General features: G+C 36.9%; 1 protein-coding gene across 18 annotated transcripts in view; it reads right to left on the bottom strand.

Annotated features, from left to right (window-relative positions):
* Positions 1-24,653, bottom strand: part of Trip12 (thyroid hormone receptor interactor 12) — a 147,956-nt gene continuing 123,303 nt past the window's right edge. For all 18 annotated transcript variants that reach the window (XM_076866231.2, XM_076866226.2, XM_076866233.2 and 15 more), the window contains 12 exons: positions 23,148-23,299; positions 22,404-22,546; positions 21,038-21,194; positions 20,501-20,599; positions 13,002-13,116; positions 12,551-12,705; positions 11,391-11,555; positions 8,024-8,188; positions 6,472-6,585; positions 4,651-4,745; positions 4,279-4,382; positions 1-3,740 (listed from right to left, as the gene is read on the bottom strand). In XM_076866231.2, coding sequence (XP_076722346.1) covers positions 3,544-3,740; positions 4,279-4,382; positions 4,651-4,745; positions 6,472-6,585; positions 8,024-8,188; positions 11,391-11,555; positions 12,551-12,705; positions 13,002-13,116; positions 20,501-20,599; positions 21,038-21,194; positions 22,404-22,546; positions 23,148-23,299 — 1,661 coding nt within the window. In that variant the 3' untranslated portion in view covers positions 1-3,543. The remainder of the gene's footprint in view (positions 3,741-4,278; positions 4,383-4,650; positions 4,746-6,471; positions 6,586-8,023; positions 8,189-11,390; positions 11,556-12,550; positions 12,706-13,001; positions 13,117-20,500; positions 20,600-21,037; positions 21,195-22,403; positions 22,547-23,147; positions 23,300-24,653) is intronic.

Raw genomic sequence — 24,653 nt, 5'->3', positions numbered from 1 at the left:
TAGGATAATGCTGTTTATTAAAAATATAGTCAGGGAGAAGGAAGTCAGTGCATTTATGCAATTTTACATACACATTTGTAGTTTGAGGTTCCATTATTCCAACAGTTCATATAAATCACTGTTTCAGATAAAAGAAAAAAAAACCACTTTACACAGATCAGCAATTGGTAATAGGTTTGGTAATGAGTAGGCTTGTAGTAAAAATAAAAACACCTCTTCCATTATTAAAGAATGCCTCCTTTATGCGGAATAAATCTTCAAGAGTTATGAACTTTTTCTTAAGTATCGTTAACTTCAATTTCTTGGAAAATGGCCAATTCTTTTTTCTTTCCATATAAGTGCTATTTTATCTAGATTTTTTTTTTTTGAGGTAATAAAGAATTTTCAGAGATTTGTCACTAGGTTCTCCTTAAGGTACTGTGTGTGCCAACTACTGCAGTGTCAAACCCGACTCATACAAAACCATTTCTCAGAGAATTATACAGAATATGACATTTCCAAACAATGTTCTCATTACAACAGAGGAAACAAAATGCCCCCCCCATAAAGCCTAAAGTTGGTAAATTAAAGGGTGATAACTTCTGCTAATGGGAATGAATGGCCTCTAGCCCAAAAGGGATTTGGCTTGTGACTGAGCACAGTATTTTACCAGTTTTTCTTGGATTAGCAATGGCATTTCCCACTTCCTGAGCTCATACTAACAGGAATTGAGGGGGACAGCCTCAACCCATGATGAACTAGAGGAAAACCTCAAACTCATAATTTGTACGGGATAACCCTTCTTGTGGAAAATCAAGTTGGATGCAATTCCTGGAAGCAGAAGCTGGTGCTCTGACCCCTAGCTTTTGGGCCTTTTTGCAAGATGTCTTAGGGAAGTCACTCCAGAACAGGAAAAGAGTGTCCCAATCAGCACACCACTCCTTTCCATGGGGTATCCAACTCAAGAGTTAACAGGCAAACCCAGAAAAGAGAAACTTTTAGCATACTACTTCCTCATAGAAGAAATTTCTGATTACAAACACGGAGAACCAGAGCCCAAGCATTTGAGGAGGAATCTGCAATCCTAATACGAGCGGTGTGGCTAAGACATCTAGAACGCACCTGTGCCTGCTCCCCATCAGACACGAGAACTTACAGTTCACTTGTGGGCGGATAGGGATAGAAAGTGATATTTAACCACCTAAGTGCAACAGGTAACATGTTCTTACAAAGCAGATCAGATGAGCAACTACATGACAATATTGATTTTGTGACAACTGTAGACAACATCTGGTTGACTTCATTTCAGCAAGAATTAAAGGAAAATCACTACCCAAGTGTTTACGTGTTTAAAGCATACTAGAATTGGTGCTTATTGAGAGGACTATTGAGCAAATTAACTGGAGAAACAGCAAATGAAGTACAGGCTTTTTCCTTTTGAGGCATTAAGACCTCTGCCAAGAGACAGCGCTTTAAATTGGGAAGAGTTTTCCTGACCCAAATAAATCAAACGTCCCATGCGTGGAAGAAGAAATAAGACTGAAAACTTAAACAGGTAACTGCTGACACTCAAACACTCTGACTCCAGAGTCGAAGTCAAAAGCACTTATGTCCTCCTTAGATGCTGGAATCAATGAGGCCAAATCTACCAGGACTACACCATGGGTAAAATGCAAAATCTAGATGTTTTAATATGAAACATTACTTTGTCTATATACATGTCTTTTAAAAATGAGGAAAATCTGTATTGTTTTTGAAAAGATATCGGAACTGATAACAAAGGCAGTCATTAATTTCACCCAACTAAGCTGCTCAGCTCCTATGCTATCAGTGGTGAAACTGCAGAAATCCAACTCCAATTTCAGGACAAAGCTATGCATTCACCAGCCTCTTCAAGGACAGGAGCCTCCCCAGCCCCCAATTCTTCTGTTCCCTTCTCCCCATTTAGTGGGATTACTGTCCAAGTTAACTCTCAGGAGAGGATTTTTCATACAAGGCTATGTAAGTGTAAAAGAATGAAATATCCTAAATGAGAGACTAAGTTTCTTCTTGGGTGGTGGGATGGGGAAAGGAGCTTCTGTGTAAATTAAGACTTTGGAAGATTGGTAAACTTGATTTCTCAAAGTTCATTTAAAAAAATGGCTTCCCTATCATTTTCAAAGAGATGAAGAATGGAAAATTCTAATTTATGTAACAGACTTAATTTTTAACCTTAGAAGGAAGGAATCTTCTATTTTCTTTCCACACTTTATGATCTTTAAGTTACTATTATAAATTGTTTACTAGTAAAATCAACCATGACCCAAATCATGGAGACGTGATTTACTTGCATTGGTATACATACATCTGTACAGTTGAACACTATGCATACAGCACAGAACTATAAACAAAAAGGTGAAGCAAACTTTATTTATTTTCAGGTAAAAACATTAACCTGATGGATTATTGCAGATTTGAGAAGTCAGCACATAAAACAAATGGACAGCATCGCTTACAAGTGTGTTTATCTGTGTGGAGGCAAAGGCTGAACTGTTTGTCCCAAGTTAGCACTGGGAGAAGGGGAAGAGTGAAAGACAGAAAGAAGACTGAGAAAAGAAATTAAAATAAGAACAAGGGATAAAATATTTTTACTCTAAGAGGGAATGAAAACTGCTTGTTTAAAACTTTACATTAATTTAAAATGCTCTGTTCGTAGAATAAATACTGGCCAGCCCAAGCTGTAGAATTTTTGGCCAACATAAAAGAAATGAATGAACCTTCCTCTTCTCCATCCCAGAGGCTGTTGCTGCTAGAATTGGCATGTAAACAGTCCTAGTGTGTTGACTGGTAAAAAGCCAGAAATACCCTACAACTCTATTAAAACTAAGCTATAAGAAAAGTCTACCTAGTTACAAAGGCTGAATTATAGACAATATTATTTCAACGTAATGAATTTTAAATTATATTTTAATTTGAGAGAACATGGGACAACAAAAGCTCACAGCTCAGGAAATGTAACTGTGAGTGTTGTATTAAAAACAACAACAAAACCCTGTGTGAAATGCACAGAGAATAATGTGTTGGAGAGGAAATTATAGGGAATTAAGCACAGAGAGCTGGTCTACTCAACTATAGTTGTCAAATACATGTGAACTTTAATTTCTGCACTTAATGTAAAAGATTTGTCTCTGGAAGAAACAAAACTGCAGACTTAGCTAGATGGATACACACAGCCCAGAATTAAACTGCACAGCGACATTTATTGTTCCAGCCTGGAAAAACATCCCTTTTTTTAAATTTCACACAGCAAAGCAAGTTAAAAACTTCACTCATCAAATAAATGATAATTTAAACAAGAACTTGCTAAAGAAACCTCATCACAACAACGCTTTAGGGCCTGATCACTTTTAAGTCCATGGGGCCATTAATGAATATCAACCAAGCGTCTCTTTATAATCTGCAAGCCGTTTTTCCTACAACAAGAAGGCGTAACATGTTTCCTTGACTCGGATGATACAGTTAGAAAAGAAATCATGATTTTTTTTTCTTTTGCTGTAACAGGCAGACACTGACTTCTTGTTGTGATCAGGAGAGATGGAATGACTGCTGCCCTTCTCTTGCTGCTATCAACAGTTTGTCACGCATTATCTCAATGCTTGAATAGTCCGGCAACTTAAGATAGTTCACACAAGTCATTACAGAGGGTAAGAAGTCATCTGGGTTTTCTGTTGATTCAAATGTTTTCCGGACAATTGTCAAAGGTGGGTTCAGACTCCGGAATCCTGAGTAAGAGAAAAAGCAGACAGACCAAGGAATTTGGTGAGTTGTTTTTTTCCTCTCGGCCAATGCTATTACTCTCAGAAAACATTACACTGCTGTGCTGTATGGTATTACTACACGCATAAGGCATTCTTTCTTGCCTGCCAACTACTTTCAATACGTATTCAGAACCTGCTTTATTTATGCATCACTTTAAAATCGTTGTCTAACAGTTTCATTTTCTGATTTTTTTAAAACAGAGTACTAATACAACTTAATTATTTTAACAATCTACTACTCTCATCTAAGTCAGCTAAAATTTATGATGTACAACTACCATAGAATTTTACTGAAGTAGCATTACATGTAATTCTATTTCAAGACAATCTCTATGAATATTTTTGCTAGTGGTGTCTTAATGTAATCCTAGAAACAAACTGAAAACTTCCAACATTATGATATTGGAATAGTTAAGAATCTTCTATGCTGGTACTGAAGTTCACACACGTGTACAACCACAGGTAGAGTAATAGCTAAGTATCAACATCATATCATACCCACCTCCAACAGGCAATCGTGGGCTTCCAGTCACAAACTGGAGAAACAACCTCTGCTGCTCATTATCAAAACTACTGAGAATCTCAAACAAGAACTTCACAGCCCGACTACAAAAAGAAATATACCAAAATTATTTCTTCATGATAAAATACAGTTTTAAAATTTACCCAATCTGCAACCCCAGATAATTTCAATATGGTTGCATGTGTATTCTCATTACAATTCACTATGAAATCAAATTTGTTAGTTTGGCTGTTTTAGCTGAAATCTACAAGGAATGACGGTAGCTGTAAACTTTTGTATACACGCACACACACACACACCCCTTCCAAATTTGTGGCTATCAGATGAAAAGTTGGCAGACCCAGTGCTCACCTGTCATGTGTATAACCGTGGTCAGGCCTGCAGCACTCCATCAAGGTCTTTGCATCCCAAGTGTCTGCTTTACTGCCACATAGGAGCTGATCCAGCTTTGAGTGTAAGTAAGGATAGAGAATGATTAAAGAAGAAATCTGTAAACCTGAGTGAAAATAAAAGTCTATACATCGAGTAGGAGTATCATGTTCAGTACTGAAACCTTCTGCTTTAGGACCTCTTCATAGGCTGTGCTCTTCTATCACATTCAGATATTTCCTTTCCTCTTCGGTTGCACATTAATAGTTATCCTGTGCATCTGCAGGGACTAGATTCTAGAGAAGGGTTTGATACCCTGAATTCTACTTTTCCTCTCCTGTATCATTACTTTAGAGGCTGCCAATTGATAATCTGCTTCCAACCAGGGGGATTTTTTTTTTCCAGTAAATTCTGGTTTTCAGAAATACAGTAACAGAACAGAGTAACAGAAGTCAAGAGATCCAATACTGAACTAGAGAAAAGTAGACCAGAAAGCTAAAGTGGGACACAGCAAACAGGCAGGGTTCTATATTTTGTAAAGAGGCACATCTTTGCCACATGGATGTTTGTTTGGGGACCGAAAATAAAAATAAGAAGTATTTTTGTGTCCTTATGAAATGGAACATTAATTTCAAACTAAGACATTTTTCCTCTGGTTAAGTGCCCATTTGTGGAAGACTGCAAGTTTGAGAAAGTTCAGTTCAAGGAAAATGAAGTTTAATACCTATTATATGTCACTCACTGTCAAGTATATTACGTATCTTTTCAATTCATTATCCTATAAATTGTAGTTTATTCCAATTCTATATAAGATAGGGATTATCCCAATTTTACAGATGAAACAGTCATATCAGATACAATAACTTGGATAAGGTTATGCAGCTAAATGATGCATAAGAACCAGGCCCCAATTCCAGAAACCATACTTGCTGCTTTCAATTCCAGGTGACACACAGTCCCTTTAAGTGCCAAGAACATGCCATACTTAAATAAGCAGCAAATCAAAGAGGACATAAAAATAATTGAGACTAAAATACTAAGTCACTCCAAGATTTCCAGAGTCAGTCAATAAATAAATGTGCACTCTAAAACTCTTAAATAAACAAGCAAACAACAAGGTTTCTAAACTGTTAAACCTAATACAATTAGGCCTTTCTATGACATCTCACTACCAATTAAGTAGTTTTTGAGAGTCTTATTGTACTTCAAGGATTAACTGGAGTGGGGGCAGGGGAGGGAGGAAGGGAGAAGGTGGGGGAGATAGAGAGACACACGCACACACACACACTGTATGTGTATGTGTGGCTAGAGGTCTAAGGGTGTGGGTGGGGAGTGTTTTGGGGATTGAACCCAGGGCCTCATGCATGCTAAGCAAGCACTCTACTACTGAGACACATCCCAGCACAAGGATTAATTTAGATAATGAAACAATGTTTCATCTAGTCCAGAAATTTTAGTTAAAAGGTAAAATCTCCCCAGTGTCACTTCATTGTGAGAATGTCCCTGTAGCCTAACCTGCAGAGTATGCCTCATACACCCCAAGTCCCATTCTCTACCAAGAGCATCAAGGGTGACTACTGACAGAGCCTACCCTATTGCATCAGGACCCACTCCCCTCTCCTAGAGGGGACACCTATTTAATATTTTTGTCTTTCCCCAAATTCTAGACCCTGCTCCCAAACCCCATTTTTTTCCCTTTTTTGAATACCAGGGTCTTTGATTAGATAGCATATAAACATTCTACTAAGATAATTATAGGTACAAAACAAGAAATGGACATTTCTTTAGACATAAGCTACTCACTTCCTCTGGGTAGAAGTACTGAAGATGACTGAGTGGGAAAACTGATTCAAATCCATCTCTGAACGAATCAAATTGTCTAGAAACGCCTTCATTTAGTGCCCAGAATATTACCAGCTGTAAACAGAAAAGTATTTTAAAAACAAAATTTTATATCTTTCTACTATTTAATATGTGGCAATATAAAGTAAACTGCCTTTCTGGATCATTTTTAAAAACAACAACAACAACAAAACCATGCTGTTCAGTCTTGAAACTACCTCTCAGAAAACTGCATGAGGAAAAGGTCAGGTCAACTTCAGGCTTTGAAAATGGGGTGTGTGTTGGCGGGGGTGGGGGTGGGACAATGCATTTACATGTAGTGTGTTTTAAAAATTCATTTATGTAAAACCCTACAATATACTTACATAACCTTACCAGATAAGAAGTTAGTAAGAATTTTCTATGAAGAATTAAAGACAACACTTCAAGATTCAAAATTAGCAACTATTAAGGATTTTCAAAGTGGGATGCTTAGTTTTAAATGTAGTTAAGTTATGGAGACCCAACCTTTCTGCAGTGTATGTTTCCTCTCAGAAATAGGCAGAACCTGGGCATGCAGGTACATAAAAATTAAGTGTAAGAAAAAGCAAATCTAGCTATCAACAGCCCTGGCTAATCCACTGGCTACAGAAAGAGAACATATTCAGATAGAAATGAAAACATTAGTGTTTTGCTGATAGAAAAATACAAGCATTATTACACATTATTTATTTGCTAGTAATTTCTTTCACAGTACAAGAAATAGTCCTACTACCTGTTAAAATTAGTTAGAGATTATAAAATTGATGGGTAATGGGAGCTTGCATATTATTTAATCTATGTTTTCTCTTTCTTTGAACTTGATGAATAAGGTAGACATCCACAGCCAAGATGGTATATAAAAGTGAGGCCTAGGTGTATATAGATATTCTGGCTTGAAACAAGTGCTATTTCCACCCAGTGTCAGGATAAAATCAAAACAAATTCTTCTAACACTGGTAATATAAACTTAACATCGAAATAAAATTACTTTTCCTCAATTTAGCAAATAATAGTCAAGGCCCACAAGTTAATAATCTGACAGTCTTACCAAACAGAGAAGTGTGTATGTGTGCACACGTACATACACATGTATGTTTTGGAGGCATTTTTGTCAATCTAGTTGCTTTGAAGGAAAGGCAGAAACACAGTAATGAGAACACAAGTGACAGCTCCTTATTATGGATTTTTTTTCTTCAAGGGAATGTGGTATAACTGCATTATATCCAAGCTTGAGGATAGGTAATTTAGGTTATAAAAGGCATAAAGAGATATCTGGTATGTTCTCTAAACAGCAAACAGAAGCTAAGATGCAAAAAAGTGGCCTTCATGAATGGTCTGGGAACAGGGTCTTGCTTAAGCGACAGTCCATGTAGGCAGAAGCCAAATGAACTGGCTTCACTGAATGAGGTCCCTTCTCTTCCCCCTTCATGGGAGTACAAGAGGCAAAGTCCCCACAGCTGACCTGTTCCCCAAAAGACACATGATTACGCACTCTTAGATACTCCTCTAAATTGTGGATAGTGACTGGTATATCCTTCCCTCCTTTCTTCAGTTCGATGTTGGGAAACCCTGGTAGTGTGAAATCCAATCCTAGATCTTCAACTGAGCAGCCATTCATAGTAAGGGTTTCTAATGCATATTGTAGACTCTCTTTGGTCTTCAGGGTAAGAAAAAAAAAAAAAAAAGTGTCAAACACAAGAGTTCACTGTTAAAATATAATCCAATACAGATGATGAGTTTTTCTCCATCTCTTAAACCTATTTACTCATTTATTTTTGGACATACTCTACACATGACCAAGTCACTGTAATCTGAGATCATAAAAAAGTTTCTTAAGCACCATAGAATCCAACCATTTTTGGATTAGGAAACAAGATTGCTGGAGGATCCTCTACATAGAGATACTGTTGCTTGCTTTAAGCATATACAAATCAAATTTCAGAGTCTGTTACATTTTGAGTAATGGTTGATCTGAAGAGTGAACCAAAAAAACCCAGATAAACTTTCTGTAAATTCTAAGCTAATCTTGATAAACCAAATAGATAGCACATAATGAGTAATACAGTTGGGAAATTGTAAATATAAAGAATGTACTATTTAATAATGGTAATTAACTTTGAGTACGCGCGCGCGCACACACACACACACACACACACACTGCAAAGCTCAACTCTAAAGAACACCTTGAAGATGCTTCCTTCAACTACTTTTGGCCTCCAAGCATAACCAATTTGTATTCATACAGTAATGCTGTGATGAAGAAAGAGGCTTCCAAGAAAATTCTAAGAAAAGTTGAATCATACTCTGAAAATAAAAACAGACTATTACTCACTTTTTTAAAAGGTCTCTATATAAAATACTGTTAATTAGATCAAGAATCAAAGACCAATGTGCAAGAATGCACATTCTGTCTGAAAATAAAAGACATTCTATAGAGAAGTAAAAGGCAAATGGCTTTCCAGAGTAGAAGTGCCTCTGTGCATAAGCAATTATGGTGCAGAAAATCATTTATTCAAACTGCAAAAGGCTAGGAAATTCTGACTACTATATTACTTTTTTAAAAGGAAACTTGGGGTGGGAATATAGCTTAGTGGTAGAATACTTCCTTGGCATGCACAAGGCCACGGGTTCAAATCCCAGTCCCCAGTAGAGGAAGTGAGGAGTAGAGGAAGAGAAAGAAAGGAAGGAAAAAAAAATTGTTTAGGAAAGTTATTAGGATGCCAGATAATCGAGAAGGAATTGAAAAGGAAGTAGCAGGTTACTTAAGATTAAGAGGAAATGTAGTTGTTGAGGGTTATGTGCACTTTTACTTTCGCACCAAAACAACAAGACCCATGTTAAGCTTTTATCCATTACTTGAGGACTCCCAAACAGAGGCTTTCTCATTCACATCTTTTTTTCAGCAAGACAATTTTTTTTAAAAATTAAAGGAGGTATTAGTTTATAGTCACCCACTAGAAAGTCAAGACTGTCCCCACACCTCCAGTCACTATTATTCCAATCTAAGTCTCTTCCCCCATATCTATTTATTATGTAGACATGCAATACAAACAAAGTGCATATAGGATAGGAATCCACAATATACAAATATATCCAGGATGTTTACAAGAAATTTACTGTTATATAGACCTCATATATTAAATTGAAAGCTAAGTTTTAGCACATTTTCCGTGTAACTTTTGAGAATTTAACTACCAGGGAGAATCTGAGCCAAAACAATTTGCCTCATCTATATACTTTGGGCAGGGATGGGGGTACTGGGGATTGACTCAGGGGCACTCGACCACTGAGCCACATCCTCAGCCCTCTTTTGTATTTAGAGACGCGCCACCATGCCCAGCCTCATCTGTATACTTTATAAAATAACAGGATAGGATATTTCAGAATGTGGCCATTTCTCACGCTCTGGCTGAAAGTTGGTTAATATAATAAGTCAATTTCTGGAGTACAGAATTTGTACTATGTAATTTTATACTTTTAAACTGACAACCATCAGGAATAATAAAGGGGTAAAAAAACAAATATCAAAAGTAAACCACTGTGAAGAGAGCTATGATAGCACATGGTCTATGACAAGGATATCTAACAGCCTGGACTTAAGTTCCAGCTTTAACCTATCTGCCTTCCATTTTCCACCTGTAAAGTGAGACACCAACAATACCTAATTCTCACAGGGTTGTTGTGAGGATTAAAGAGATTCATACATGTAAGGCAAACTTGGAACGTGCCACAGTTTTACCTCTTCCCTCCTCCTCCTTTTTTAGAGAGGAAGGCAGGGGCATTATTTACCTATGACCCTATCCTAAACAACACTGCAATTCTTTAAAACTTGCTAAATTGATCAATGTAAACCTAAACTGTTCTAAAAATTCTAACACATCAGATCTTGCATGGGGGGGAAAAATGGGCTTGCATTCTTTAAATGCTAGTTTCTCTTAATAACCATTTTTTAAGAAAACATCACTTAATAATCAGTTGGGCTAGGGTTCGATCCGCAGCACCACATAAAGGTAAATAAATAAAATAAAGGTATTGTGTCTAACTACAACTAAAAAATATTTTAAAAAAATAATTACCAATTTGGGAAACAAAAATGAAGCTCCTTACCAATCATCTCATATATATATATATATATATATATATATAAAAGCACTCTAAAACCCCAACCGTCTTCTGTATGCTCCTTTCTAACTCATGAAGACAACTGACACACCCCCTTGATTCAGAAACACAATTGTTACTCTCCACTTTCTACACTTTTTATGAAGAGAGCTGATTTAACAAAACACTGGTCTATGTTACCTGCCCAGATAGAAGCTATCTGGGACTGTGACACTTTTAAAACAAGACAACCTTATTTTCTTCTAATACCAGATACAGAACTGCTATTAATCTCAGATTGCACCAAATGACTTTTTAAATTTGTTAATATGTACATAAAAAAATATAGTAATGATATGAAACTTCATATTATCCATGAAATATAACAGAAAAACCTCAACCTGTGCTCCCAAGAAATAGTGGACATTTACCAGGACCTTCAAAGAGACCTGTCTGAAATCTCTAGATATTCAGTCTATATAGTCTATATAGTCAATAAACAAGGTTTTTATTTATCATTTGTTTGGAAGGATATTTTATTTGGAAATCAAGTTGTATGCTAATTACTTGCTGTTGTTATAGATTATTTGGCCTACTGTAAAATAGTACATTTCAGTTAGTATAAAAAATATTATTAAACAATCTCTATTATAAAGTTCAACATAAAACAACAACTGGTTCAATTACAAACCACTTATTAAAGACTGATCTTCCTAAAATAAAGAATTGATCCTCTTAACCACCTCTACTAAGCCTACCTGGGATTTATCCTGTTCCAGTCTTTTCTTCTGTCTGACAATGTCTTCTAGGTGATATACCGATCTGGCTACAACAGGGTCTATGTCAAACAAATCGTGTGATGTTAATGAAGTTTCTTGCCGTAGCATCCACTTATAAAAGGGTAAGCCGAGGGGAAGGTCCACCTGAAACAGAACATGCAAAACACTTAAACTGTCATAATGAGCTTCTGGAATTACCTCAAATTTCTAAGAGGCACTTCTAGAGGTCATTTTAAAGGTCAAATAATGCCCAAGAAAGAAAATAACGTAGGAACTGTTTTCTCCCATTACGTGAAATTGAATACTTCAATTCAGTGCCCTAATCATTGCAAAGGAATTCAGAATGATGAAGACTTCAGTAAACACTAGCACTAAAAAGGAATCTTCCAATGGTGGACATATATTCTCTATAATATGTTTTACATGATGGCCTGTGAAATACCAAAAGGTGTTTAGAGGAATTTTACTTTATTTTGAGTCAAGTAAACTCAATTCCACTGTAGTTTGTATTACCAAATGTTATGAAACAAGGGGTTTAAGTGAAGAACTCATTATATTTAAACAGAAACACAATGGAACTTTTAAAATAACTGATAAATTGTCCATACTCTTCAATGTAAGCTTGTGAATTTGACATCAGATGAAAATGTCTTACATATACTGATAAAGTATCTCAGAAATCGTGAGAAGAGGAAATGAAGAAAAGTCCAGAAATATTCAAACCTCCATGAATACTGATTGAGTTATTTTCACAAGAGCACATTAATGAGAATTTGACAAGGTTCAGCTATATGTTCATGCTTAAAATTAAAAAAGCAATGTCAAACAATTTTTAAAATATAATTAATGTTATTAGTAATGTTGCCTGATTGTCTGAACCCTTGACTACTCAAGAAGTTGTCCACAGTGGAACTGGACATCCCCTAGATGCTGCTCTGAAACTGTCTTGGGCAGTCAGACAGTTCACTACTGTCCTACTGAATCAGAACTCACATTTTTAATAAAATCCCCACGCATCCATATGCACCTTAGAGTTTGAGAAGCAGTGCTGAAAATATAGCATTGAGTGCAGGGGACTAAGGTACTTTAACATAACACTGTACACCAAAATTGTAGGAAAAAAATAATCCTAAACTTACCAATCTGAAATCCATGATAGCCTTAGCCATTAATTTTCCTAAGAAGCGAAACTTCATCTTAACCTTTGCGATATGAGCTGGCTTAGCTGTCCTACCAAAGGGAAGTGCAAACAGGCCCTGGAGGTTTTGAATATACTTGGTCCCTTCTTGGCTTCCTGTAAAACGAGCAATTCACCAACTTCAGATGATATTTCCAAAAACAAACCAAATCAAACCAAAAACCTGATAACTAAGAACACTTAAGAAATTCAGGGTTCTCAAAACTGGAGAGCAGATTACTGAATAAGTCCTCTAGAGCTGAAGGACCTTCCCTGTTTGGTTAACGACAAAAAAAATAAATGCTAAAAGAAAGCAAGGGCAGAGAACATGGTTCAATAGAAATTAAAGATATTTCATAAACTGTAATTCCATTACCTGAATAACATACTCGCTGACTCACAGATTAAATTACCTTTTGGATTGCTAAGAGTTACTTCTTCACCTCTCCAGAGACCCAAGTCAGCTCTCTGTAGTTCCTGAGATACAAGTGCATAAAACTCCAGTGTAGGCCCAAGACCAGTACCAACCTACAAAAATGAAAGTAAAATGATTTCAGGATTTTATCTTTTAGGTTTTGGTTTTGTTTTGATACTAGGAATTGAACCCAGGGGCACTTCACCACGGAGCTACATCCCCAGCCCTTTTTATTTTGAGGCAGGATCTCACTAAGTTGCTGAGGCTGGCACTGAACATAAAATCCTCCTGCCTTGATCTCCTGTAGTCACTGGGATTACAGGGGTATGTTACCATGCCTGGCCAACTGATTTCAAATTTTAGAAATTAAGGTTCTTTATTTCCCTCCCACCAGCCAATTTCTTGGCAACGTGAACACTAACGACAACTGTTTACCAGGATGCAGAGATTTTCCAAATGTCCTAATTGGACATTCCTTCAGTTCTGATAATCTGGAACATGAACTAGCAATCCTTCACACATTTCCTATTCCCATGGCCCCAATATTTTAGCCATACAGCTTTAAGTCTATATACTGATAAAAGTACTGATAATGCCACAGCTGTTTGTCTTGCTTTCAGGGAACAACACTGCATTGTCTGGGTATACATGTCTTTCCCATTTTTCTCTTTGGTGAACTGTTATTCCAAATCTAACTCAAATATCACCTTCTCAGAAGCAGCTTCCCTGTCTGCTGCCAAATGGTATGTCTCCTTCATCTCAGGGGTTATATTTCAGCACTTATTGAAATACTTTACCAAAACTTCATTACAAATTTACGTATTTCACATGAAAATATATTTCAGTCACTTCCAGTCCCCTATAGTGCAAAACTCATGGTAGCCATTTAATAGAGGTTTATGGAAATACAAATACGGAAGGTCTGGATCCCTAGCACCCACAGGGCCAACAGCCTTGACAGTACACTTTTAAGTGCCTTTTAAGCCCCCACAGTATATTCAAGTTCCTAAGAGTTTTATCATCATTCACAATGGAGGGGAGGCCACATCATACAAGATTTTGATCTGGTTCAGTGCCTGGGTAGTGGCATTTAAAAAATAAGCTCCAAAAGTATCCATGCAGCCTTGAATGAAGCCATTATTCCACAAGATGCATGAAATGAACATGCCTAGGGCAGTGTTCACAGCCTCATCACTTCTTCATGTTCTAGCAAGATCCTACCAACTCAGATCATAAAGAAAAGACTGCAGCTAATGACAAGTTCACATCACAATTTATAGCCTAACTGAAATCTGTCAAGAAGGCTACATTTCACTTATAGTTTATGTGTAAACAAAAGGCACTATTTAAAAAAAAATAAAACATGACTTTTATGAGACAATGGAGAGATGTGAACACTGGCTGGATATGTGATAATGTTAAGGAATTTTTATTATTTTTTAGATATGATAATGAATGGTAGTTTTATTTTTTAAAGCCTCTGTCTGCTAGAGATACAAACTGAAATATAAATTTATAGGTGGAACCACCTACAAATGTCTGGGCTTTGATTTACTTTAACATAGAAGAGGGAGACATGGGTGGGAATGAGGATGGGGTGGGCTGGCCAAGGTGGATTAGAGGTAGATAGGGATTCATTAGACTCATATGTATGCTCAAAACTCTCCATAATATAAAATAAAGTCAAATCAGATTAGCTGCTTCCCTCCGCACCTTAGGCTCGCCAATACAGTACAGCCAAATGCCAGCCCACATGGCCAGGACCCCTCCTCCTCCAGGCTTCTCTCTCTGCTTCTCAAAAGCTCTCAGCTTCACCACTGTTCCTGTGACTGGAACTCTCTGGGCACCTCACCCCGTAGCTTCCCAAGTATCAGTATGGACAACACAAAGGGCACTATTTACCTTATTATGTTTACCCTTTTTTGGGCGGGTGTGGGGGACACCAGGGATTGAACCCAAGGGCACCCAACCACCGAGGAACATCCTCAGCCTTTTATTTTTTTATTTTGAGACAGGGTCTAGCTAAGTTGCTTAGAGCCTCACTAAGCCTGGCTCTGAATCTGCAATCCTTCTGCCTCAGTCTCCCAAGCCACTTGGGATTACGGGTGTGTGCTACCATGCCTGGCTATATTTACTTTAAAAAATGAAATAATACAGATTAAAAGATTAAATGCAGTCACCAAGAGTTAACCGATTTTCAAAACGGTGATCAGGTGGAACACGAAGATGACTTGATTAACCGCCACCCCTCTGTTAGGATTCCACATTGGTAAATGGCATCACTAGTCATCCCACAAGGCAAGCTCCAATGGAAACCTTGTAGCCATTCTTGGCTCTCTTCTTCCTTGCTCCCCACAGTCCACACACTAAGCTCCGCTCTCAATAGTTTAAAATAATTGGCAACCTGACCCAACTGCCTTTTCTCCTGTCTACTGCTGGAGCCTTCTAAATGACTTCTGTAATGGCATTCCCAACCCAACACCCTATTCTCACAGGGCAAGACAGAACATTAGCAAACAGAAGCAACAGAAACCCACAGCACTCCTTCACATCCTGATGCTTTCTTACCTTACCTGAAGCAAAATTCTCACTGTGGTCTGACATCCTATGATTTCTCTCCTGCTTCCTCCCAACATCTCTGACCACTGACCTTCACTATTCTACCTTGACTCTACCCTTGCTCATGATGTTCTAATCACCCCCATTCTCCAACAGGCCAGGAATACTGCCTCACTGTTGTGTGTCCCCCAACCCCGACCCCGCCGGAGCCACTCTTCTCTCACATGGCACTCAAATGTCACCTTAACATCACTTGACCCCACAGCCTAATATATGTGTACATGAATGTATGTCAGCCTTCCCAAAACAAAAGAAAAGAAATACTCTATAACAATAGCAGTCTTGTATACTTCGTTCTCCACTAAATCCAAGGCACTAGAGGAAAGAGGAGAGGGAAAGGAAGAAAAAGCAAAAAACCCTGCAGTAAGAGTTTGGCATCCACCAGATAGGGTGCTTTAAAACTAGTTAATTCTTTCTCTTTTGGTATAAAATTATCCCATGTTAAAAAGTAGTCACTGATTCAATTAGTCTATTTCTTTCATCCAAATACTAAAACAGGCTTAACTTAAAACATTAAATCCCACAGGTGTAACTGAAGGTGCTTCCTTCATGAGTCTCCAGGGGAAGAAGGCCTAGGTGATAACTGCAAGGGCAACACATGGCCCACTTGGGGCTACCCAGCACCCTATAGATCACACAGACCTTTCTAGACAACAATTTCTACCCAGTCTCTCTGTGAAAAAGGTAGCTACTTTGGTTTTGATTCATTTCTGTTTTTAAAGGAAGGAAACTCAGTAAGGGACTAGAAACAAAAACACATAAAAGCTGACAACTTGCCTTCAAACCCAAGTCTTTTCCCCTCAAAAATACTTCCCATACAACAGGCAATGTTCTACCTGATTTACATCTTCTAGATCATTAATCATTCTAACAATATGACAAGGTGGATGCTTGTATTATACCCATGGTTGAGATGAGGACAATGCTGAGTTTATGGAACTTGCCTAAACACTAGACACTAGGCTTCAATGTATGCCCCCAACCTTTCACCATCCCAAGGAGACCAAGTGCTTTGTAGACTTAAGTCCTAGGATCTGGGTGGCTTTTGAAGCCCAGAGATTGACTGATTCTTCCCTGGCTTACTTATCATTCCAATTAAAGATTCAAGTGATGTTGATGTGATATTTCAGAATAGAATTCTTCTGGAGTTAGTCATAAAATCTTCCTAAGTAATTTCTACAGCTGATTATGATTCACAGCTTCACAGCCCTATGCATCTTTAAAGCCAGTGCTTAAAGGATAGGGGGACCACCTCCTCCCCCAGTGAAGCCAGGTCCTGCAATAGGTAAGACCCATCAAGGAAGATCATAGAACCTTGATTTCTGCACCAGCATTTCAATCCTGGTCTTAGAACAGTCAGTGTGAGGCCATTCTGAGCTTGTTTATGTTTCATGTAAGATGCAATTTGAACAGAACCATGAAGGATGGAAAAGATATTCCTGGCGAGAGAAAAGTATGTTGGAATAAAAAAATAGAAAGCATATTTAAACAAAGCAAGCACACCAAGTTGGTTAGAGCAAAGTTTTGCAGCATTTAAGTAAGAAACAAGAATATGTAAACATATAAGAACTATATCCTCTGAGCAAAAGCCAAGATGGGGAGGGATGGAAAACAAAATGACACTTCCAGAGCAGAACTCACCAATTACCACCTCTCCCCATCTATGATTCAGCCCCACCTACTGCTGGAAGCCAGTGCCCCCACCACCCCTCATCACTCCACTAAGGTCTAACTGAACAGCTTACTTTCCCACAAGCCTTTCCCCACATTCCCAAGACAGGACCCCTAGAGTGTGAAAGCCTTATCACTTGGCACCCATACCACTCACTTGCTACACACCCTTTTGTGCTTTTGTCTTGTGCCTCCCCAGCTATTCTGTAATCTTTTGAGTGTGAAAATTCTGTAACATCCTGGATCACTAGCATGCTATATACTTCTCAGTGAACAACAACTTAAGTTTTAATTTTGGTGATTGAATGTTCAAGTTTTAATGAGGAGGAAAAAAGGATGGGAAAGTCATGATTTAAACTACCTGGATATCTACAGACAATACAGTGGGTTAACTGTTAAATCTATCAGATAAAGTACTTACCATGTATTTCATAACTCTTCACGTAAATGAACTCATCACAATTTTGAGATTGTACTACTACCCACTTTTTACAGATAAGGAAACTAAAAGGGCAAAGCAGTCTGCTATTGTAAATAATTAATTGGTAGGGGAAGTTCGTTAGTTTTAAACCATAAGACCTTCAGAGAACACAAAAGTCTCTTAGTTTTATTTTTATTATTTGTAGTTAAAATATACAAAAAAAAAAAAAGGCATTACTTACTTAAAGCTTTTGGTGTACTGTCTTACCTACCAAAAAGCATCTCAAAAGACAAAGATTAGAAAGGAGGAAGTAAAGCCATCTTTATTCACAGACATCACAGCTGTCTACAATACAGGTCAGAAACCTACTGCTGGTGGTCGAATCACAGCTCTGTTGTGTTCTTGTAACGCTTGTTTTTATAATGTTTGCATGCTAAGAATGACAGCTACATTTCTAAACAGTTAAAAAACATCTTGAATAGTATTTCAAGATGTGTGAAAATGATTTTGAACTTCAAATTTTGTAACCACGAAGTTTAACTGGAACACAGCCAAGCTTATTCACTTATATATTGCCTTGTGACTTTTACAAGTCCGTTGTGATAGATACCATAAGACCCCAAAATTTGAAATAATTAGTGTCTGGCATTTAACAGAAGTTTCCCAAGTCCTGAGTCTACAATAATCCTAAATGATCTGTTAAAAATAATAAAGTTTATGACTGTCACAGAAAACAAGATCAATATACAAAACTCAAATGTATTTCCATAAACCAACAACAAACTGAAAACTGAAATGAAAGAACAGTAATATTTTTAGACACCATTTTAAAAAAGTATGAGAGAAATTCAACAAAAAGCATGCAAAAAAGACTTTTAGACATGAAATTATAAAGTAATACAAAGAAAAATTAAAGACCTAAATAAGTGAATGGCTACACCATGTTCTTACATCAGGAGGAGCAATACTATGACCCGGTCAATTCTCTCCAAAAAGATCAAAATTCAACAGAATCTAATCAGAACCCTATCGATGTGTGTTTAGGCTTATTTAAATTTATGGAAACACTAAGAGTAACCAAAGCAACTGTGAAAGAGAAAAGAAAAATTGGAGGACTTACACTACCTAATTAAGATACTATATAAAGTTACATTAATCAAGATGGTACAGAATGACAGAAATGAATAGAACATCTATAAAGAGACTCAAAAATTCATGTCATTTGATTTTCAACAGATGTGTGCTAAGGTAATTCATAGGGGAAAGAATGGTCTTTACAATGAGCGATGCTAGTTAATAGTCTTGGGGAGGACAAAACCCTCAACCCTTAAAACCATACTTAAAAGTTCACTTAGGGGCTGGGGATGTGGCTCAAGCGGTAGCGCGCTCGCCTGGCATGCGTGTGGCCCGGGTTTGATTCTCAGCACCACATACAAACAAAGATGTTGTATCCGCCGATAACTAAAAAATAAATATTAAAAAAATTCTCTCTCTCCCTCTCTCTTTAAAAAAAAAAAAAAAAAAAAAGTTAACTTAATGCAAGGTTTAGGGGATAAGTTCTTAGAGTGAAAGAAAGGCATAAACCAGAAAAAGAAAACTGATAAGCTAGATTGGATAAAAATTAAAAATTTATGCTGTTCCAAAAACACTCTGTAAGGAAATGAAAACAACTGCCACAAAATGAAAGACAATAACTGCACACTATTTATTTACCAAAGATTTGAATCCAGAAAAAGGAACAATGATAAAAAAACTAATGAAATCTTGGACAAAATTCTTGGGCACTTCTCCAAAGAAGATATATGGAGTGACCAAAAAGCAATAAAAAGGTCATCAATATCATTAACCATCAGGGAAATGCAAATTAAAGCCATAGTAAGTTATCACTATAAAACTCTAGAATATCAAGTATGAGTAAGCATGGGAAGCAACTAGAACTTATACATGTTTAATATTACTTATAAAATTAAAACATGTCTTACCAAATGACTTAAGCAATTCAATTCTGAAAAAATTTACCCAAAAGAACTAAAAATACATGTCTACAGAAGGACTTGAACACAATGTTCAAGTTAAATTTGGAAAGTACTCAAATGTACATCAACTGGTGATTAGTAAACATTATGGTACATCTGTATGATGAACTACTCTCAATAATAAAGAAAAATAAACTGATAAATGCATCAACATGGATGGATCTCATTAGAATGATTGCCAAGTCAAAGAAAATCACACACATACTACATGACTGCATTTATTGAGCTGGCAACAAGCAAAATTTACAGGGTCAGAAAATAGACCAACACTGCTAGAACAGAGGATGGGAAGGGGAACTTATAGCAAAGTGATCTGATGAAACTTAGGGTAATGGCAGTCATTCATCCTGATGTGGTGGTTAGACTAGCCATCCACTAACTGTTAGAATTATACAATTTAAAAGCGTACAATTTACTTTTATGTCTCAGTAAACCCGATTTTTAAAAAAAGCAGTCAAGCATTTCTGAAGTCATTAGATCCTTAAAATATCTGTTCATTTCACAAACCTAAAGATTGCACAAATATGCTTTAATGTGGGAGTGGGGATGAGGAGCATGTTTTTAATCACACACTTGAACTTCTGAGAAAGAGAGCTTTGAACAAATCATTTAGGAGAAAATACAGCACATCTTTAAGTTTTTTGTGTGAATTTCCTTCCCAATTGCCTTTCACAACTTCTTAGCATTAAGAAACTCGAATGACAAGTTATCCAGAGCACAAGTCAAGCTGAACACCACTTAGAAGCTCACCTCATTTTCATATTGGATTTCTAACATGGCCCGTGAGCTGCCAAGGTCCTGCATTACAGACTCAGCTTGTTTCAACAGTTCCTCTCTGTTCACAGTTCGCTACAAAGAAAGTACAGACATGAGCAAACCATTACACTCTACTGACAATGCACTTTAATCACTAGGTGGCATTTCCTCCCACAGTCCTCAGAGACTTCTTTATGTAATGGCTAATAGGTCCTATGAGCATTTTGGAGATAAAACCTTTTGGAAGAGATACTTGAATCTTCAGCAGAAGAGGGAAATGAACAGAAAAATAATAAGTAAAAGGCAGTGATGGTCAGGGTGTAGGACTAGGTCTCGGCACTGTAATTCAGTCATGACTCTGGAGTAAAGATTAAAAGTGCAGGAGACAAAGTTAGCAACACTAGAGCTGACTAGTACAGAGTGGTTTGTTAATGAAGTGAAAAGGATCAATGGATCTGATTCAATAGACATAATTTTTAATATTCCCATGATTTTGAAAAGCTCATGTTGAGTATTTTGGGAGATACTTACTTTTTTTCTATCCAATCTAGGTGCAACTCTGCTATCTTGAGAATCAGACTGGTTGATTTCTGGGTTGGTATCAAGTAATCTTTGCATTGCCCGGTCCCGATCAAATGCAGTTACATAAAAAAGCATTTGCCGGGTATCAAAAGGAAAGAAAAATGGGCTGTAAAAAAAAAAAAAAAAAAAAATGCCAATATAAATTTATTATCTGGATAAGAATGACAAGCCATTAAGTAATCTGTATTAGAAACAACTTCTCATATAATCAAAGTAATAATTATAAATAGAACCAATAAAATAGTCTAAGCAAAATAACGAATTTCATTATTCTTGTTGAAGTTTTTTGAGACAGGGTCTCACTATATTGCCCAAATTGTTTTCAAACTCCTGAGCTCAAGCAATCCTCATACCAGCCTCCTAAATAGATGAGACTACAGGCACACGACGCCTCACCCAGCTCTTGCTGAAATTTCTAAATGCCAAGTGATACTAAATGGCCTAATATAAAACCTAAAATTTAACCTTAAATTCCCACACTTACATCAAGTCTATCCAGGATCATCTTTAATCTTCCCAAGGGATTTCAGTAAATTTTAAAGATCACCACCACTTCATAAGGCTATCAATGCCCCGTGAAAAGTGAATTCAGCAAACCTACCCACCCCTACCATGCCTCATAGACATAAATGACAGATTTACTACTTCATTATTTTTTTCTTCCAGCTTTGGTCTTTGTTTAACTCATCAAAACTGTCAAAGGCAGCAACTCATTTTCAAAGAATAAATGCTGCAGCACTACTGCACCAGGGTCTGGCCACCTCTTGATGTAGGTCTTGGGAGTTCCTGATATTGCTGTCAAGATCACGCCCTATACAAACTCAAATGTTCTGTATCAGATGTTCTGTCCAGTACAGCAGCCATGTAAAGATGTGGCTGATGCCACTGAAAAAAAATCAATTTCTAATTTTATTTCACTGGAATAACTTCAATGTAAATAGCCACACTTGATGAGTGGCCATTGTATTTATTAGTGTAGGTTTACAGCCTCTGGATCAAATAGGTTCAAACAGAAGTAAGCAACTACACTTTTGGAGTCTTAATTTTATGATGGCAAAAGATTGGACTTTTCTCAATCAAGTATCTTGAGTAGGTTTTTTCCATTTCACATATAATTTAGACACATATTTTCAGAGAGAACTAATACCAGCTGCAGCTTGACTAGTTTGTATGATAAAGCTATACTACTATGTAAGTTGTGATTAAATATCACAGTGTTAATAAAGAGATCAACTGAAGACAATGATTCTGTAATAAAATATATAAAGACCAACTCAATAACATTCATAGGACCAGTAAAAAGTGACTGTCTTACCAGGTTTTTCCTAGCTCAGTAAGCCATGTTGGGATGTTTCCTGTCATGATTACTAAGGGATCTTGAAGCTGCCTATTTGCTTTTGCTGTCAACTTACTGTTAATAAATTCACTAGTTGGAATAATCTCCTTGCACATCGCATTCTGTAAAATGTTAAAAACAAACAAAAGTCTACATGTAGTAAAACATTAAGATTATATTTACAATTCCTTCCTTTATCACAAAACGTATGCATAGCACCTAGGTTTCACCTCTGGGTTTCCAACATACAGCTTCTTACTAGACTGTCCTAATTTAAAGAATTCCTATGACACAATGCTGTAACTACCGTCAGCCCACTCCCATGAAGCCACAGGTACGAGCTCAGTAGAGGCCAACTCTTCCTCTTTCCCCTACATATTTAAATATCAAAAGCAGCATGCAACTGCTACCCAACATTTTACTTGATATACACCATAACTTCAATAAATGAAAATTTGGCTAAATGTTTTAATTTAATAAACGTATACCTAGAGAATATTTCCTAAAGCCAAGAGAACTAATCCAAGAATGTAATACAGGAAAAATAAAAGTGGGGACAAAGTTTCCATGAACAGGTATGTTGTACTTCACTAGGCTAGGATCCTTGCATTTAGCTAGCTGAATCACTGTTTCTAGGTTAACAAATTTATAACTGAACAAAACCCATGAGATAATAGGTCATGAGTAACAGACCATAAGAACTTCTTAGGTAACATTACTCACATCATACAAATAATACCAGTATCGACTGATGGCATGTAAAACTCTTAGAAGAAGGATCACATCTAATGATGGGTCTTCAAAGGTTATATTTTCAGGAGGTGTGGGAATGAGGTAAACTTCTAAAGGATTTGATACTGATGGGCAAACTCCATCTAGAGAATAAAAGACCAAAGTTTAAGTTTTAATTAAAGTTCCAACTATTAAGCCAGTGGACGCAGGGCTAAAACAGCAGCCAGAAGCTATGTCATTTAATTCTTGATCTTACTACTGGTAAGGTATCAAAACACAGTTACTTTTTCCTTTTCATCTTCTACATAAAATATCCAGGCTTATACCATACTCAATATAAAATAAAATTAAAAAAAAAAAACTCATTTACATCTCTCCTTTATACCAGAAATAGCAGCTAACAATAAAAACAGACCTATTAAATTTAAGTTGTCTGTTAAGGAAATATCCTGAATTTTTCATATACAACTTAAAACTGTCACATAAGACAGATAAATATCCCCAAATTGTACTAGTAAAAGAGATTTAGTTACTTAATCCAAGGTTTAGGAGTATGAAGAGATTATGATAGTTCTTAAGTAGGATCCGCAGTACCTTTATTCTTAGATTTTAATAACTGCATTTAAAAAAAATAAATAAGGTCTGAAAATAGTAAAAATAGATGACAATTGTTTCACTAAGTGAAAAAAATGAAAAATCCCAACATCATCACTCTATTAAAAAAAAAAAAAGACACTGGGGCTAGGGTTGTAGCTCAGTGGTAGAGCACTTGCCTAGTGTGTGAGGCACTGGGTTCCATCCTCCACACCACATAAATATAAATAAATAAAATAAAGTTATTCTGCCATCTACAACTAAAAATATTTTTTTTTAAGTTTTTTTTTTGGGGGGGGGGCAGTTTACTCAATCACTGAGCCACATCCCCAGCCCTATTTTGGATTTTATTTAGAGACAGGGTCTCACTGAGTTTCTTAGGGTTTTGCTGTTGCTGAAACTGGCTTTGAACCTTCTATCTTCTTGTCTCAAGATAGCCTTCCCCAGCCCCCGGGATTACAGGTGTGCACCACTGCACCCAGCTAAAACAGAGACACTTTTATTTAAAGACCAAGAAAAACACTATACCATCTTCAAAATTAAGAGGTCCCTCCATTCTCTCCCCCACCTCCGGTACCAGGGACTGAATTCAGGGGCCACTGAGCCATATCCCAGCAACTTTTATTTTTTGTTTGGAAACAGGGTCTCACTAAATTGCTGAGGCTTGGGCTGGGGATATAGCTCAGCTGGTAGAGTGCTTGCCTCAAATGCATAAGACCCTGGGTTCAATCCCCAGCACCAAAAAAAAAAAAAAAAAAAAAAAAAAAAAAAAAAAAATTTGCTGAGGCTGGCTTTGAACTTGAAATCCTCCAACTTCAGCCTCCCGACCTGCTAGGATTATAGTAATATGCCACCATGCCTGGCTTTTAAAGAGCCTTTAAATAGAACAAACTTAGTTTTATG

Source organism: Callospermophilus lateralis, chromosome 9 (assembly GCF_048772815.1).
Source record: "Callospermophilus lateralis isolate mCalLat2 chromosome 9, mCalLat2.hap1, whole genome shotgun sequence".
Lineage (NCBI taxonomy): Eukaryota > Metazoa > Chordata > Mammalia > Rodentia > Sciuridae > Callospermophilus > Callospermophilus lateralis.
The sequence above is the reverse complement of the archived record's forward strand: the minus strand, read 5'-3'. Positions and strand labels throughout refer to the sequence as shown.